At 34.6% G+C, this 20,026-nt stretch overlaps 1 protein-coding gene across 3 annotated transcripts in view; it reads left to right on the top strand.

Annotated features, from left to right (window-relative positions):
- The window catches only part of Pdp1 (PAR bZIP family member Pdp1), a 351,185-nt gene extending 336,973 nt beyond the window's left edge, over positions 1 to 14,212 (top strand). For 2 of the 3 annotated variants that reach the window (XM_072540390.1, XM_072540387.1), the window contains exons 4-5: positions 8,233 to 8,486; positions 11,333 to 14,212. In XM_072540390.1, coding sequence (XP_072396491.1) covers positions 8,233 to 8,486; positions 11,333 to 11,419 — 341 coding nt within the window. In that variant the 3' untranslated portion in view covers positions 11,420 to 14,212. The remainder of the gene's footprint in view (positions 1 to 8,232; positions 8,487 to 11,332) is intronic. The other variant, XM_072540388.1, reaches the window with a different exon arrangement.
- Positions 14,213 to 20,026: the final 5,814 nt, after the last annotated feature.

A 20,026-nucleotide genomic window follows, 5' to 3' on the forward strand; every position in this document is an offset into this window, starting at 1 on the left:
CCACAGTCCACCCAGCTTCGAAGGTTCGGGATTAGTGACTTAGTCCACTCCGCCACATCACGTGTTGCCTCCCACTCTTGCTGCCACTGAACGATTGAAACTAATCTCTCGGCCAGTTTTATCTCATTCATCTCTCGCTTTCCAATGTTCCGCCTCCTACGACTATAAATCCTGGCCCATTCACCTGCCAGCAAATGTAAAGAAACACAGCCGGTGATCACTCATAGAGCGGCAGCTGACACAGTCCTGTAGGCACATGCTACCCGTAGCAGACTAGTTCTGTCCACGCGTACCATGAGCCTCTTGTAAGTTGGTATTTCTACCGCCTCACTCCAGACTAAGGCCGCGTAGAGGACGACAGACTGCACAACACCGTGAAGCGCCCTTCTCCTTTCGGATTTGGGTCCACCGATATTAGGCATTATCCTCTCCAGCGCAGCCATTCTCTGAATAGCTCTGCTGGTCACCCCCTCAAATGTTCCCCCCAACTCCCACCCTGGTGGATAGTAACTTCTAGATACTTGACGTACTTTTTGGGCGTCACTCTCGCTCCTGCGCACTCAAATATATCCCTATCTCTCTTTCTGTAGCCTCTGAGTACTACAGCCTCCGTCTTATCCTCCTCGAGAGTTAGATCATGCCCGCTCATCCAATCCTCAACGAGGACACACGCACGCGTAATCTGAAGCAAGAGTTCCTCCCTGTCCCCTGCCGCCACAAGCATAGCAAGGTCGTCCGCGAATGCGAAGGGGGTCACACCCTCACCATATTCGCAGTTTAAGACCCCGTCATATGCCAGGTTTCACAGCGTCGGACCCAGGACGGAGCCCTGCGGGACCCCAGCCGTTACATCCACCATCACCCCATTTTCCACCACAATCTTCCTCTCGGAAAGATAATCAGCGACCACATTCCTCAGATACCCAGGACAGTTCCTTGCTTCCAAAGAGCTCATTACGTGACCCCACTGCAATGTATTAAAAGCATTTCGGACGTCAAAGAGAATCAGGATGACCCATCTATGATCAGCCCCAATTCGCCGTACCGTCCGAAGCACATCGGTCACCGCACCCACTGTACTTTTACCCTGGCAGAAACCATATTGTCTCGGAGATAGGCCTCCAGACATCACAATCACCTCCTTGATACGTGCACGTAGCATTCTCTCATACAACTTTCCGATACAAGGAAGAAGGCAAATAGGACGATATTATCCTGCCTTGAAGTTAGGTAGAAGCACGAGCCTCGAAGTTTTCCAGTGATCTGGAAACGTTCTGCGCGTCAAGAAGAGCATTCATATGCTCCAGCAGCCACGTAGGCTCCAAACGGCCCAGACGTACAACCGCCTCAGGCGGGACACCATCTAGACCGGGAGCCCTGCCAGACTTAAGGGAACTCACCGCCACAGCCAGTTCATCCAAAGTAAAGGGAATGACCCTATTGAAGCTGGCAATGGGATAAGGCAGGGAGATTCCCTAAGTTCTCTATTGTTCAACTTGATTATAGATAAAATAATAAAAAAAAATAGAAACTAAAAAAGGATATCAAATGGGAGAAAACCAACTTAAAATAGTAACGCAATACTACTCTCTCAAAGTGAAGACGATTTACAACGTATGCTGCACCAATTTAATATAATATGCCAGAAAATTTAACATGTTAATTTCCCCAAAAAAGACAAAATGCATGGTTACAACAGCAAATTTACTAAGGATGTAAATTGGAGCTGGAAGGTCAGATAATAGAACAAGTAATGGAGTTTAAATATCTAGGCATTATTATCTAGCTACGGATGCTCGAAACAGAAGTGGAAGATCAAGTGAATAGAGCAAACAGAGCAGCAAGTTCCGGAATGAAACAATATGGAGAAATAAAAATATCGGGAAAGAAATGAAAGGCAAAATTTACAAAAGAGTCATCGGACCAATAATGACATACAGACCGACACAGAGAGGACAAAAGGGATGTTAGAAACAGCAGAGATAAAAAAATTGATGGTAAAACACTATGGGACATAGGTAGAAGTACAGATATAAGACGTAGATGCAAGGTCCAGACCATTAAGAACTAGGTAAGAAATAGAAAAGTAGAATGGAACGATCATATAGCCGAATGACAACAAATAGAGTAGAAAAGACAGAAATAGACGGTTCCCCAATAGGAAGATGATCAATCGGAAGACCAAGAAAACGATGGAGCGGCAACTTACCGGAGGCACATTTAAAAACAGACAGTCATGTCTATATAAAAAGAAGAAAAAGTATTCGCGACTACAGGATAGGGTATGGAATATATACCATAAAAAGGAAAAGAAGGTGGTAGGTTTTTAAAACCAGGCAGAAATTGCGAAATTTTCCTGAACGTTTTAAAAGTGGACTCGATGCCTTCTTTGCGAAAGATATTGCTTATTCTGCGTACATCGAGTGAACATATGGAAACAAAGTGACGGATATACAAGAAGTAGGATCCAAGTTAGATGCACGTGGATGTAGAGGATGATGTCCAGGGGTAATATTCAAAATTTTGTCACAGTAACCATTCGGGATGCGGATCTCGTGATGATAAATTTATTTTATGCCGATATAAATATCTGGTTATTATTGAACATATTTTTATTAATCTTCCCGCTATGTAAATTTGTTCTTAAATTTGTAGAGAAAATAGCAGCAAATAAGTTGTCTTCATTAGGAGACAAAAAATAGACGATGATGGTTTGTAAAAACGAGGTAATAGTCATTTACAGAGTATCCTTCACTAATTTTTTTATCCAGTCAGTTCAACTATTTGATTAAAATAACGAAAAAAATGTTCTTAAATTCATTAATCTTATTTTTAAACGAGTTGTAATTGTAGGCATCTATTTACTTAAAATATATTTTTAAGTTGCCTTGACTGACATCACATTATAATTACAATTTTGCATATAGCGTTTTAACATTTATTTATTTTTGCTAAAACATTAGTCAATTTCAACCCACAATAATATTAAATAAGTTTTTCAGAAATGAAAATATAAAAATCATTTCCTCATTTATCTGTACCTATAATCATTGCGGATATTGGGTACTAATCGAGTTATTTGTTTTATTTATATATATATATATATATATATATATATATATATATATATATATATATATATATATATATATATATATATATATATATATTGAAGGTGATTCTATATCCTGAGAAAAAAAGGACGTATTATCACGTTTATGAAGAAGTACGTATATTATATATATATATATATATATATATATATATATATATATATATATATATATATATATATATATGTAATATACGTACATTTTCATAAACGTCATAATACGTCCTTTTTTTCTTAGGATATAGAATCATCTTCAATATATTTCGGGGATATCTGTCGTCCTCTTTACATGTCTAAACCACGTTAATTATCTTATTCCTTTCGTATATTCGTTTCCATTTAAGTTTCTAGCTACCGCTGGTTTATCTCAAATAGTCCATTTTCGGAGTCATAAGTTTGTGCCTATAAGCTTTGGTAACGACCACACCCTTGCACCGTAAAGTGTACCGCTCTGAACTAGAATTAGTTGACAGTAGAAATTCTGAAACAAAAAATCAGATAATGGCCCAAGTCCGTGCATTCTAAAATTTTCGAAGCAAAACAGACGATGAATGGACTGACATGGGGAACCTAAATTTGCCTTCAACAACTTCATCAATTCATCTAGACAAGAACATTTAGCGAATTTTTATGATTACTTCTTTTGACGGAAACGCTTGGATTTCACGCTTCTACATCGTTTCTCTAAGGAGTCCTGATAGAACGAAATACGTATAAGCAAATAATGGAAGCACCATACTGAAATAAAATCTTAACTGTCTTTTCTGTATAATTATTTGCTTCCCAACTGTTTATCTTTTGCCGTAGAGGAGGATTTAAGGTTCGTGTCACTACTGTACCTTTGCTTATTTTTTCCGTAATTTCATTTTTACTATTGCTTTTTTTACCTAGATATTTCATGTTTATAGTCTGGTCTAATCTTAATTAATTAATTTTTTTACATTAATCAAAAAGTATTCACATTTTGCCATATCAATTATTAGACTCGTCGCATCATATTTCTCTTCTTTGGTAGCATGCTTTATTTAAATTTGTTCATTCCAATTAATCCCAATGTATATAGTCGCCTTATCTGTTATTTATTCTGCTTTTAGAATGTCTAGAAATTAAAACAGATTGGAACGTGTCTCACAGCACTTTCTAGAACGTTATCGTTTATTTCTGGCGTTGCGTTATACATGTATTGATATTTATTTAGGAAAAGAGAAATAAATTAGAAAGACTAACTCACGATCAATTTATTGTACCACAGGCGACCGGTTTCGCATGCTACAATTTACTATGCATACTCAGATCTCCGGTTCGGTAAACGAAATGCTGAAAATACAAAGTACCGATATTAGGGTGCTGTCTGGTACAAATTATATACAAGTTATGCCAATATTATATGTGCTGTTATAAGGGTATAATATTTTAAATTATATGAATTACTTGCATACCCATACAAGTAATGTTATTGTATGTAAGTGGAAACATATTTAAAGTTCCGTTATGGTTAGCTGGCGTTTGTTGGTTTTATTGCACTTTGACAAATATTGGGAAGTTCTTGAGAAAAGCTTTACTGCAGTTATACAAATACTAAGAAGTTCTTGAGCAAGCCGATGACCACCAAATACCAGCTAACCATAACGGAGCTTTAAGTATGTTTCTACGTACATACAATAACATTCCTTGTATCGGCATGTAAGTAACATTCATATAAATGAAAATTGTACTCTCTTATAAGTGTACACATTGAATATTGGCATAATTTGTATATATTTTGTACCAGACAGCATCCTAATATTAGTAATTTGTATTTTTAGCATTTAGTTTACCGTTCCGGAGACGTAAGAATGCATTATTAAATTGTATTATGCGAAACCGGTCGTCCGTGGTATAATAAATTAATTGTGAGTAAGTCCTTTTATGTAATTTATCTTTTCTTAAATTTAAATAAACTCACATATGCAACACATTCAACATTTGATATTTATTTCTTTTGGTTGATTTTCAAGTACTTAATTTTTTCTTGGCTTCTGAAATTATCCATTATTGGACTATCAAAACACGAGTAGAAAGAAATGTTCAATTGTTTTATTTATATAGACGACCTGGAGAAGATAACAACTCATATGTGGCTACTCACTTACTAGAGTAGTTGACTCAATTTTCTCTCATTTTTTAAGTTATATGTTTCGTCTTTGTCCCTATTAAATATTCAACGTTTTACCATATTAACTGTTAAACCCTCCGCTTCGTATTTTTTTAATTTATTCAAATTAACAGCAATGTACTCTACTGTACAATGTACTTTATTTTTTGCGTTTCACGGTAATTATTTCTAAGTTGATTTTCCAATAATAATTAAAATGTGAGTATTCTTTCTTTTGGCTTTTGAAATTAACTGTTCTGTTCAACAAGAGTTGAATACACTATTAAGTTGGTTTATGCAAACAATGTGGCGGGTGTTCTAGACCTAAATATGTATACAATATATCTAAGGATTTGTCTGCTATTGGAAAATCAAAAAATTAAAGGAAGGCTCAGTTTTTTCATCTATATAGCCGCCCCTATAATTATAATCACGGTGCTATAGCCCTTACATTGCCTCAATCTTCTTAAGCTTTCTGTGCCATTCTCATCGATTTCTTGCTCGGATATTCCAGTTGTCAACACCGATCTTCTCAGCATCCTGTGTTACACCATCCATCAGCTTTGGTCTGCTTAGTAGTCTTATTCCCACCATCTGCGCTATTAAAATCTTTTTTATCATGTTCGATTCCAAAGCCCGGGCTACAGGTTCTGCCCACTGAGAGTATTTTGAGACAGACAGCTAGCTGTACTGTTTTAGAAAATATTTTGATAAAAATTTTTAAAACAACAGCTGAGAAATCAGCAGAAAAAACCAAATTTATGACAACATCTACTATGTAAAATCGAAATTGATGGGAAAATAATAAAGCAGGAAGCAGGGTTTAGATATCTGGGAAAAGATATAACTAGTTACGGACATGTTGAAGAAGAACTACGACAACAAAGCTTAAAAGCAAGTAAAGCGGCGGGATCTCTTAATGACACAATCTGGAAAAACAAACACCTAAGACAAGACACAAAAACAAAAATCTATAAAGTAGCAATTAGACCCATATTAACATCCACGACGAAGACAAGACCTGACACATCTAAAACGAAACGACTAGTAGAAACAACAGAGATGAAAATACTCCGACGAATATCAGGGAAAAGTCTTTTGGATAGGGAGATAAGTGAAAACATAGAAGAGCATGCAATATAGAAGACATAAATGGATGGGCGACAAAACGGAAACAGGAGTGGAACGAACACATTAATAGAGTGGTAGAGGATAGGATAGTACGAATCGCACGAGATAAGTCACCAAATGGACGAAGAAGTATTGGCAGACCAAGAAAAAGATGGTGCGATAATTTAAACAATTTAAGAGGCCAATATTGAAGAAGAAACAGGCTTTAAAGCCTACATATAAGAAGAAAGAAGAAGAAAAAGACTTTGATAAACCATGTTAACATCTGATTGTAATTATAATCCCCCTTTTATCCATTAACATCTATTTGCAATTAAAATATATTCATAGCGCTGTAAAGACTTGGTCTTAAGACACTGTATTATCCCACTTTAAAATCGACAGATATGTGGTACATATCTATATTAAATTCTGGCGCTTTTTCCAGAATTTGTCGTAGTGTGAAGGTATGGTTAATAGTTGAACTTCCACTCCTGAAACATGCCTGATATTCTCCTAGGAACGCTTCGGAATAAGGCTTGAATCTCTTTTGTAAGATGTTTGACAGTATCTTGTATTTTTATTAGGAGATATATTTAGTAGAGTTATTCAGCGGTAATTATTTCATTTTAATTGGTTCACCTTTTGGTGTAACGAGAATATTAAGCCAGGCATTTGCTCCTCAGACCAAATTTATAAACTATTTTTGCATCACATTGGCAAACTGCCCTCCACAATGTTTAAATAACTCTGCTGGGATACCAGCGCTGCCTGAAGATTGGTGGTACTTTAATTTTTTTATCGATTTTTTACTTCTTCTACCAAAGGTGGTTCCCCTAATCTCTCATTTCGGTACTCCAGTTCGATGTTGTTAGTAGGTTCCCCTTTCAGCAACTCTCGAAAGCGTCTTACCTTCGCGTTTATTTGCATTCTTTTCTTTTCTTTTTTTTGCACTCTTGGTCGAACCAGTCGTTTATCTCTTATTTCAGAGCCTCCTTTCAGTTGTTCCACATTTTCGTGCTTGACTAGTCGACTACCCAGATTTGTTCTATGGTTTCTTTTATGTTTGACTGGAACAGTTTACCTATGTTTTCATTATTAACCATATGTAAATTGTATTTTAGTTGTCTAGTGCCCTTAATAGGCGTCCTACTTAAAGGTCGATTCACACACATCAGTCCCGGCGCCGAACCGGTCCCGTCTGGTCGCCGAACCTGACTGCTGGGAAACTGTTCGTCAACTGATGGATGTGAATGCCGGCGGCATATTTCTATTAAAGAATATTTTGTGTGACGGATTGTTCGGTTCGGCGCCGGGACTGTGAAGAGACGTGACTGATGTGTTTGAATCGACCTTAAGATGATAGATCATGTTAACCTGTGGCTATCACAAATTAGTTGATTTAATAGTTTTGAGAATTCAGTTTCACTTGCTTACTTTGAATGACAAGTAACAAATCAGTAGTTGAATTTCAAAACCGCCTTGACTAACTCTTATTCAAAATGAATAAAAAAATCATATCTTCGGATGTATAAGACTATTAAAAAATATATTTTGAAAGTTTAAGGCATTAAAGAATATTATAGAAGACGATTTTGTAAAACATAATATACCTACAATTCTTGAGTGTTATCCAAAATATATTTAACATTTAGAATTTAATACATAATTCTATAAATATAATAATTTATTTAAATATTACGTTTGTCTTTGGTCTCTTTAATGAATACTGTTTGATACATTGTGTGCTGCATAGATTACATGACCTTACTAGATTGGTGTTTTTAAATACACAAAAGAAATTTAGTAAGGCATTCAAATGAAAAAAAGGTACAGTTAATAAAAAAGTAACTCAGTACTAATGTTCAAAATGCAGATTTTTCTGAAGCTTTATCTATGGCTTCGAGTTGTCGAGACTTCGATCCAAGGAAGAGAGTATTTTCAGATGAGGACTTGAAACCACAACCACTCATCAAAAAGTCCCGCAAACAATTTGTACCAGACGACCTTAAAGATGACAAATATTGGGCGAGACGAAGGAAGAATAACCTGGCTGCCAAAAGATCACGTGACGCCCGTCGGATGAAGGAAAATCAAATCGCACTTCGAGCTGGTTATCTGGAGAAAGAGGTAAGTTCTAACTGGGTGACCGGTTTTTAATCGGTCACCCAGTCACTGGACAAATCTTGAATTAAATAAGATATTCAGTGAAGATATTGTTTTCTTTTCTTAATTCCTTATTTCTTTTTTCTCCCTGGGCCCGTCTGATCCAAAAGATCTCCGTTATCACGGAAGCTGAAGCTTATTGTGTTTTCTGTCCATTGATATTTCCTATACCACTCTAGAATTTTCGCCCTGAAGAAGTTTGTATAGGTCTTTCCCTTGGTGTGTTCTAGTTTTTGTTACACATGTTACAAAATGAAATACATGTTTTACAGTTTCTGGTTCCTTATCACACAGTCTGCAGTTAAGATCTCCATTTTAAATGCCTATTTTATTCAGTAATTCTCTTACTGGTAGATGCTCGGTCAATATTCCTTTTACTGTTCTCAATTTGTTCCTGTCCATTTGAAGCAGTTCCTCTTTTCTCTTTCTACATGGTCTACCAATGAAGATTTTTCCATGTGTTTGTTTTGGGATTCTCTCCCAATATCGCTCATGACACTCTCTAATCCAGTCCTCTACAGCCCTACGAACTGCAGCCTTTGGTATTCCCAGAGTTACAGCCGGTTCGTTTGATTCGTTCGATCCTCTTTTTGCAAGTTGATCTGCTTTTTCGTTGCCTTCGATGCCCTGATGTCCTGATACTCAGACACGCTCAACCTTCTTCCGGTCTCCCAGTTCATTCAGTTTTTTTATGCAGACTTACACTAACCTAGACGTCACTGACACGCCAGTGCCTTTAGTGCCGCTTGACTGTTAGACAATGTATGGATCTGCTCTTTTTCAAGAGTTCTATCATTATTTCCTTTTTGCACATTGCAGTATCGCATAAATCTCCTCTTGAAAAACTGTGCAGTTCCTCCCCAAGGCAAAGCTTTCGCTAATTTTTGGATTATTGGAGTATATTCCTGCCCCTACACCCTCTGTAGTTTTGGGTCCATCTGTATACCAGATCTTACCCTGTTGCTTCTGGTACTCCTTGTTTCTCCATACATTCCTGTTTGGAATATGAATTCTTAAAATTGTCTTGTCATGTGATCTGATTTCTCATTAAAAATGTCCTTCGTCACAGTCCTTGTGATACTCATACGCTCTATCCCTTCATTTCAAAGTTTCAGTGATTGGTTTATTCTGTTGGCTCCAAATCTTGCTTCTTCTTGTATTATCAAATGCAAGGGAGGCAGGTCTAGTAGAGCCTTCATAGCTGCTGTTGTAGTACGAATGGCACCAGTTATACTAATACACGCAACTCTTTTCTGCAGAATTTCTTGTTTAAGCTGCCTTTTATCCATGATTTTCTTGGAGCTAGGAACAAATTCGATGTAAATATCAAGACAATTGTTTTCTAATGCCCCTTTGTCCGATTCTTCTCGATCGACGATGGTAAATAAATGGTTGAAGTGTGGAGTAAAAATGATAGTTTTATTGACATCTACTGATAATTACACTCTAGTTGTTGGTTAGCTAACTTTCTATAATAGACTGCGCTAAAATGAGCTAAAATTCCCAATTTATAATTTCACAAATACCTCAGCACAGAGGTTAATGCTTCTATCAAACTAACAAACTTTGAACTATGAGCTTACAATACAATTCAATCTAGGCCGTTATTGCAAAACTTAAAAAAGTTCAATTAGAAAATATATTATTTGGCAATTTCTTAAGTTTGCAGATTTACAGGTTGAATGGACTCTAATTATTAAAATATTACTCGATATTTTTCACAATGTTTCGGGTTATGATCGCAGGATGTGTCTCTTGTTGGATAAGTGTTGGATGATATTATAGAATTTCTATAACTTATGTTGACGTAATAAAATCTATTTGATTTCCTGAGTATTTTGTTGATATTGTCAGCTAATGACTTCCATGTGTTTAATATACGTTTAGGAAGTTTGAACAAGGGATTTGCAATTATGAGTTTCTCATTGATACAGAAATCAACTTAATCTATCGCCGCGTTTATTCGTCTCCCCGAAACCATATCTTTCCACACAATTCTCCACTTCTGCTTGGCCTATTTTAGCGTTTAAATCGCCCATTATAATATTTATATCATGTCTTTTAGTTAGCTTTAAGACATTGCCAATTGGTGCATAGGAGGCCTCTATGGCGTCTTTATCCTTGTCTGCAGTAGCTGTATATACTTGGATTATTTCTATTTTACGTTTTAAATGAGAGTTGAGAGACAGCATCAATCCTCGATCAGAGTAGGGAACAAAGATACAAACAGCTTTTTGAAAATTCTTGTCAATTATAATGCCAACTTCCTGTTTGTAATTTTAGTTGTTGTTAGCCCCAACAGTATGTTCATTTTCATTCTACACATTTTCGACACAGCGTTATCCAGTTTATCTGATTGCTACAAACTTCTTACGTTTCATATTCCAATTTTCAAGACTATAGAGTTCTTCTTTTTTGTTTGACAGGGATTTATCTTGATCACCTGTGAGACCTTGTCATCTAAATCTGATTGTCCTCCCCTGCCTGCATTTTACTGGTTCAGTAACTTGTTAACGTAGACCTGATTATATAATGTTTAACTGATCTTCGCATAGTCATTGATACATTATAAATGCCTTTGTATATGATCCGGGTATGGTTAAAAATGTGATGTTTATGAATATGGTTGCGATATATATTTTAGATACAAAAAAAATATTAACATTTTTTATTGTTCATATGCAAAATATCGATGCTTTTCTCCAAAATTCCCTTTCAGTAATACTTTCCTCTCCAAAACCAACCTAATAATTTTCTTTATTATACCTGTAACTAATTTTATTTAATTTATATCTTTTTGTCTTTTGTAGAATATTGGTCTTCGTCAAGAATTAGAAAGAATGAAGAAAGAAAATTTAATTTTAAAGAACAAATTGTCAAAATATGAAGATGTATAAGTACCTGAAAGAACCATTTTCCGCTGCATATTTCATAAGAAGAAAAGAAGTAGTATCCGGTCAAATTAACACTTTTTCGAAATCTACTTATGCCGTGTTCTTTCAGAGGACAAATCCAAACATTTGTACATAAACATCCACATTATGTAGTAATCATGTAGTGTTAAGTTTATTACTTGTAGTCAAACATTAGTTTTTGTTTTTAGCATGGTATTATCGAATATACTTGGTTAATGTTATTCTTAGCATTCAAAATCAAGCAATTTATCTCTAAAGTTAAAAAGGATATTTTTAAAATAGAAAATAATTATATGCAGATGCGGTAATGGTTAGAAAACATAATTGCTAATTAGTTTAAATAAAGACTGTTGTGAAAACTACCCAATAGGAAGATTTTGTATAGGCTCACCTATTTTGGATAATGGAAAACGATTCGCCAAAGTTCCCCTTTAAACAGAGGAAAACAACCTCATGAGTCATATTTCAAATTGTGTTCAAAGCATGAACCGTAGTCAAACTGATTGTTAACTACTATAATTTCAATACATTAAGAGTACAGTATGTCATAAATTTGTCAACTAATGTTAGTAAACTCTCTTTTTATCGAAATTGCATAACCACCTATTTATCATAAATAACCTATAGTTTTACTAATTTCCACAATAACTCGTTCTCCTGAATGTCTCGTAAATTGAGTTTAGATACATTCACTGCTGTGTAGTTAGTACAACCGCTGAAAATACGGAATATTCTCAAATCCATCTCTTAGAAGACTTAGAAGATATTTACTATAAGTAGTAATCAATTGAGATATATTGTTGTAACTACACTTTTTATTTTAATATTCATTATTTCGCCTGGGTCTTTCGGTTTATTTTGGTCATCTCTTGTATTTGTCAATATTTTTCGAAGAGCTTATAGCAACAAGCTGTGTATATTGTCCGAACACCCTTGTCTACTGCTATTATTATTTTCTGTTAAATGTGTCAATATTTTTTAATTTTGTCTTGTTGGATGTTTTCATTTTAGTTCCCTTTAACTTTAATATGTCGATTGGTCCCAGTTCTAGTTTACCTTTTTTAAGTTTTACTAACTTGAATAAGTTCAATTAACTTGAAACCTATCATACCTATTCAGCTACCAAGTCACATTATATGTCTTTCATAGCAGTATGTGATATTACTTTTACTATTATATGTTAAATTACTTGTTAATCTAGCTTGATTTTACACTTCTAGTTATCTTATTTGATCGTCAGTCTATTAGAATATTTGTAGTGTTCTACCTCGTTCCTGAAGTAAGACCAGCTTTTCTGACTCTCTACACTTTTCAGATTGTTGCATGCGTGTTGTGACAGTAGAATTGTCTCAAGTAATTCTATCTGTTCTTATTTAGTTTGTCTTCTTACATATTGATTCCTCCTTCTGTAGATTAATCTGCTTGATTTAAATTTTTATGTAATAAATCATAAAAAGCTTATTTTTATTTTTTATTAGCAATCATCGACTTTTATGTTGTCCATGTCATTCCATATGGATCTTTTTGTCGTTGTCTTACATCAGGCAAAATTCTACTGGCCTTTGACACTTGGTCCTAAAACCAAACCTTGTCGTTTTATCAAACTCCTTCAATATGTCTTGCATTCTTAATAAAAGCCAACAACTCTCCTTTATCAATACTTGTTTTGCTAGTATATAGCCGCCTCATCTCACTAAGCATTTCGAACTAACATATTACAAGTATGGCCGTTTCTTTCTCTCTTCTTCTTACTGCCTGCCATACCATAAATCATTCTTCTACCTACGTTGTATAGGAGTTTCTTCACTTAACAGTATCCAGTCACCATCTTTGTGGCCACCTCTCGTCTGTTAAGATTAATTAGATTAGACAAAAGTCCCTTGATAATGGTGTTAATAATTTTCTATACATGGATTTACCCCGGAAAGTTTCACCCTTTGATGTTATGACTGTTTTTTAACTAATTTCTAACTGAAGTTCATTTCTAGTGACATATTTCGTAATGTCGAAAAACATTGGTTTACATTGCATTGGTTTGCATTGGTATTAAAAGTTATTGGCATAAACAATGAAAGTTTATAGACAGCTACAGTATTCTATACATCTTCAAAAAAATAAAATTTATAGTTATTTGGTTAGTAGGGAATACGAACCTTTGATCATTACTTGTGTCTCAGTTATTTTGTACTCTGCACTAATTAGAAGCGCACTTAATAGTAGATGATACTACTTTTTTGGTATTTTTATAAATTAATTGGTAGGTATAGTTCGTGAAGATTTTAACAAATTTTTGTAAGTTAAAGTTGATGCATATGAAACATGTATAGACTTTAAAAAAGGATACTTTTGGGAGACAAATTGTTTGATAATACCAGTCATAGACAGTTACCATTTATTGTTGCTGTGAACATTTTTATCTTTTTTGTTATTGATATTTCATTGTGGTCATATACATTCTATATTAGAATTGACCTAACTTAAAATATATCGCCAAGTATTTTTCGACAAGAACTAAAAACGTTTTTGAAACATTGCTGCCTGTAAAATGTGGTAGCTTCGTCTGTTATACAAATGCAGGTTATTTCTTTTGTTGATTGTTTTTATGTTTATATAGTCTATTTTTGGTTGAAGTTAGTTTACTAGGCTTTAAAACCATTGTTGAAATTAAACTAAAATTGTTACAGGTTAAACACTATATATTGAATTAGATTCTGCATATTTGTAGTTCAAAACAGTAAATTAATATACGAGTAATAAAATCAAGATCCATTTTAATTGCTATTATTTCAGTTATTTCCCAACCTTAAATCTTTGTGTCCCAAGAACTCTTTAAAACTGATCTATTCAGTTTATAGTCTATACAAGTAGGGAAAAGGGATTTAAAACAAATCTGTAACGGTCAAGGTCTTGAAATAAAGCAAATATCATTGTTATAGCAGTAATAATATAACTTAAAGCTAAAAAAGGAAAAAGTTTTTCTTATTATATGAAAAAAACAGAAAATAATGTAAATTACCCCATTATGCAAGTCATATAGGGTAAAATGGTGCACGAAATTAAAATCAAGAAAAGCCTATTGACAAGCACTAATTTAATAAGAAAGGGAGTTGGCAGATGTAGTGGCCACTGCAACAAAAATGGAAGAGATAAGCTCACAACACAATATTGTGAGACTTAATACCGCTTGGCTAGTAGGCTATGACAGAGGATGACCAATTAAACTCAGGAAGGATTCGGCCAATTTACATGCCTCTAGAAGACAGTTACCTGGAAATAAATATGAACAAAGAACGGGAATTGAGGATAAGTTATCAAGAAAAGAGTACTCAAATAAAGAACAAACTAAAGAGAAAATTGTGGGCGCCAGGTAAGTATCAATATTGCTCCCCAAAGTATATTATATTGCTGTAAGGGTTGCTTTAATTAATTTATGAAAATAAGAGGAAAAAAATTATACTAATAAAACAGATATTATGTAAAACGCGATTTAATCCCTACTTTGTTTTACAAAATATACAATTAAAAATTTAACCTATATTACCCTTCACATATAATGTACAGTTGTCGAATATCTGACTAAAAAAACAATAACCCGGTCAACCAATTTGTATACCCTAATACTAAATTGAATAATATGAAAAATACAAACTATTTATTTAAAAAAAAAGGTAATTTACTCGCCTATCTAGTATTTCTGCACTTCGGCTTTCGATTAAAATATGAGAAGGTAACATGCAAACAGGCTTAAGTCACACAAAAATCAAAGTTAGGTTAGATGTGCCAATGCATTGTTCTGTTGTAGCAAAAAAGCCAAAGTGGTTTATTTTATCTGATTCATGCAAAAAAAATGATTACCCATGGTAAAAGCATATTAAAAACCGCCTTTACATGCAAAACAACTTATTTCCCCTATACTGGTCCACGCTAATCAGTTTATTTCCAACCAACCAATAGGAGCTCTGCAACTGCACTCAGCTGACCGAGTGAGACTTACAAATTTGAAGTTATGTGAGGGTTTATTGTCCAAGTATTTAAAAACAATTAGTAATTACTTTATTATTTATGGATGAATAATGACTAAGAATAATGTATGGGGCAGATGGAAGTGTAAGTGTTGGTGAAGGAAATGATAAGACTAGAAACAGAAGAGTTACAGGAAAGAAAAAAAGGGGAAGTGAACAAATTACCAAGTAGGTAGCTCCTAAAAGAGTCCTTGTTTTTGTACCGTTCAAGCACAGCAATAAACGTCTCACGTGCGTAAAAATAAGGCCTATTGACATCAGCGCTTTCAAAGAAGGGTTTTTGTAAAGTTCCAGACACGAAAATACAAGACAATATAATTGTCAGTCTGATTCATACAACAAAAATCAAAAGACAGGCCTAGGTCAGGTCGGTAAACACAAACAAAAACAAAAAGAAAAAACCTGGGCCTCAGCAATATACAATAAAATGAAAAAGACAGAAAAGATTTTATTTCACGTTCAAAGCGTCTATGTATCTATTGATACGTATTTCGACTTAAAAAGTCTCATCAGAATAGTTATTCATAGCCGTTCTTAACGTGAAAAATAAAATTCTCTGTCTTATTAGAAGTAACAATAACATGACTTCGTTATGGACGCAATAGCGACATCTGATAGAAAAATCGGTAAGATAGTTTCGAAACAAATTCAGATTTCTGCTTTAATCTGGAGCCTTCTAAAAATTGCAAGACATGACCAGACAATGATAAAGATGTTAAAGAAGACATGGGGAATCTAAAATTTGCATTCCACGACATGTCTATTCATCTAGGCAGAAATCCTAACGAATTTGTTTCTCGTACTCATACAGAGTAGATCCGAATAAAATGAAAAAGACAGAAAAGATTTTATTTCACGTTCAAAGCGTCTATGTATCTATTGATACGTATTTCGACTTAAAAAGTCTCATCAGAATAGTTATTCATAGCCGTTCTTAACGTGAAAAATAAAATTCTCTGTCTTTTACAGAGACTTTCATTTACTGAATTTACTTTCATTTTGCTTTCCGTGGTCAGATATTTGTTTCTCCATATGGTTTCTCGGAGGCAACCACTTACTCTTGCCGCTTTTGATGCTTGCCTTGCGGTCTCTGTTCTTATATCCGTGTCACTAGTGATCTCTACTCCTATTTAATTGAATTTCATTACTTGTTCTACAATTTTGCCGTCTATTTCTAGTTTGCATCTACGCGGCTCTTTACTGATCACTATACATTTAGTTTTTTCTACTGATATTCTCATAAGTTTGTTTGCTGTGATATTGAAGGTGTGGAACTGCCTTTGTAGGATCTTCGTTATCAGCAATTAGTACTGCATCATCGGCATAGCATAGTATCGTGATTTTATGCGCTCTCATGTGGTATCCGTGTCGTTTTTTTACTTCGTGAATTATTTGACTCATCACCATATTGAATAACAATGGGCTGAGCGAGTCTCCTTGGCGGATTCCTCCTTTTAGTTCTATGCATTCTGTTTCCCCTGTTGGCATTATAACTATGGTCTTGTTGTTCTTGTTAATTTCATTAATTGTCCTTATTATCTGATGGTATATTTGTTCAGCTTTTAATAAATTTAAGATGTCATTTCGCTTCACCCTGTGTATGCTGGTTTTCCATATTCAATAGACTTCTCTATTATTTGTCTGATAATCAAAATTGCGTCTATTGTGCTGCGGTTCTTCCGGAAGCCTTGTTGTTCATCTGCCATGTTCGTTTTTTCCTCGATTTTATCTTTTATGACTGCCGTTAACAATGGATTAAGTCCACAGTCAAAAGAAACCGATAGCACACACACAGACAATTTTAATGTACTATTCATTCAAAAGACTAATGCCTCTATAATTTTCAGAATTTCTCGAGTCTCCCTTTTTAAGTATCAGTAGCAGGAGACTTTCCTTCCATTCCGCTGGTACTACTCCGGTATTTATTATATCGACGAATAATTTTAGCAGTTCATTGTTTATCTTATCAGGACCAGGTGCTTTTCTGTTTTTTAATTTTTTTATTCGTTCTTGTAGCTCTTCTTCTGATATTAGTACTCTATGGTGAGTTTCGTTAATGATTCTTTCTCTGTTCTCTTCTTCTTCTTCTCCAGATAATTTCGTGAAATGCTCAGTCCATTGTTCCTCCGTAATGTTATCTATGCGTACAAATTCATTCATTTCTGTTTTTTGTCTCCTTATCATCTTCCACACCTTTTTCTGGGGTCCATAGAGGTCGTATTCCATATCTTTGGTAAATTTCTCCCACTGTTCTTTTTGTCTCTAGGTTACGGCTGTTTAGCTTTTCTGTTTCTATACAAGTTTTGTGTCCCTTTGTCATAGAGTTACGTCCTCTTGTATTTGACCAGGTGATCTTATGTTGTATTGGGTGGTCAAAGTATATGTTGTTAATTCGGAGGTTATTCATTAAACAAGCCCCATGAGATGTTCTAGAAGTCTTTGTCGGTTGTCGTTGAGCGTTTCTTCGTTAAATCTTTGTGTAACTCCAATCACAGGTATGTTGCCTGCTCTGACGTTTAGGTCGCCGAGAATTATTGTTTTACTAGCGGCTATTGTGGTGTCCAGGATTTGTTTGTCTTCCTTGTTTTTTCTGTTATCCGGTGGATATACGGGGATAATATTAAGTATCGTCTGGTGAAGTTTAAGGCAAACCAGCATCATGTGTTCGTTGATGTATCTTATTTCTTGAATATTGTTACTATATTTATTGTGCCTTAAGATGCCTATTCCTGCCTGAGCTCGTTTGCTTTTATCTACTCCGCTGTACAGGAATATAAATTTGTTTCTATTGGCACTTCCTTTCCCTTTCTTTTTTGTTTCGTTCAGGGCACATATATTCATTTTATAGAGCTCCAATTCCTGCACAACTTCCTGTTCCCGTTTGTTCCACGATGCGATGTTCCAAGTGCCAATTCGTAGATTATTTGGTCTCTTTGTCCTTTTTCTTGCGTGGTTCGTCATCTGTATATATGTCCAATTCCAAGACTTCTCGATTAGAACTTATTATCCTTTTTCAGAGCAAAGCTTCAAGTTTTTAGCCCTCCCTGAAAAATTACTTATTTGTGACCTAAGCTTGTTTGCATTTTACCTCCTCATATATCAATAAGTTAAGTTGGCATTATCCTGATGGGGTCAATGTCAAAGGTCGATCTATGTTTAAAAAATTACTAACTCTCCGGTTATATGACATGTGTACACAAATACCTGACAATTCGAGAGATAATGGGAGTATTATAGCATCCCCTTATAAATAGTTAAATTTATAAATAAATGATTATTAGAGGAAATTAATTATTATTAAAAAAATGTAATGCCTTGAAGAGGAAGTTATTTAGTAAAATTTAAAATATGAAAATTATCAAAAATCAAAAGTAATATTTAACAACAAATAACACAGCCTAGATCCAACGACTGATTCCAAGATTCTGGTAATTACGACACTGGAGGAATTCTCAACTTTTTCAATCCCAACTAATGAACGGAATCCCAAAATCCTGATGAATAAAATCCAAAAACAAAACCAACCCATAAACTCAATAAAGCTTCTAGCCCCTTTGACTTTTAATGTTCCATTATGTAGAAATTATTTGTATTGTAGGATGGCTAAAAAATATAGACCCTATTATTTTCTGTTTTTGTTAGGACTGAAAGAAGAGAGTGAGAAAGAAAAACCCAAAGTTTTTAATCTTGTATAAAGATAAGGCTTGGAGAAAAAATTGATTTAGTCAGGTAAAAAACGTTACTAGTTTGTGAAATTTACTGTAATAAAAGGAGATTTCAAACTGGATGCTTATTAAATATTAAAATTATATCTTATCGGGTTACTTATAGACTTCACCACGAAAAACCAAACCAAAATACACTCTTTCGCCCTTCGAATAAATAAAAAAAAACCAATATTCTCCAACTTAATAAATCTTCTTAAATTAAAATAAATTTTTAACAAAAACTTTTCGTCACAAGTTAACCCACCATCTGTTTAATTTGACTGTCTGGAACGATGTGATGTGTGAATTCTCTTTCTCCTAGTAGCTATGAATCTTTGTTCTACGCATGCCACACTCATTGTAGCTATCAAATTGAAATTTTTATGGTAATATAGTTTAGCTGTTACCATAAAATGGGTAATAAAGGGGCTTATAAAAGACTCTTGATGTTTAAATTATAATTAAAAAGTGACGAACGTTACAACAGCTTATCTATCCCTCTGTGGAACTTGAATAACAATCTTCACAGTACAAGCAGTCAGTGTCACTATCTTCGCCTTCTGAATTTAACTCTACTTTTTTAGATTTTTTCAATTTCGATTTTTTACTCGTCTGTGATTTAGTTTGATTATCGGCTATCTCTCTTTTTGTTGATTTCGTCTCCATAGCCTGCGTTTTTCCTGTGTCAATTCCAGCTCTGTTTTGTAAAGCGAAGACGTTAAAATGGAGGTTTTGTCTCTTTTTTTTATATACGTTTTCGGGATTGATTTACTGTAGGCACTGTTCTGATAGCTTTGGGACTTACGAACTTAAAACTAGAGTCAAGTTCTTTGGAGAATCTTGGTTGAGGCTCGGGCGTT

Source organism: Diabrotica undecimpunctata, chromosome 8 (genome assembly GCF_040954645.1).
Source record: "Diabrotica undecimpunctata isolate CICGRU chromosome 8, icDiaUnde3, whole genome shotgun sequence".
Lineage (NCBI taxonomy): Eukaryota > Metazoa > Arthropoda > Insecta > Coleoptera > Chrysomelidae > Diabrotica > Diabrotica undecimpunctata.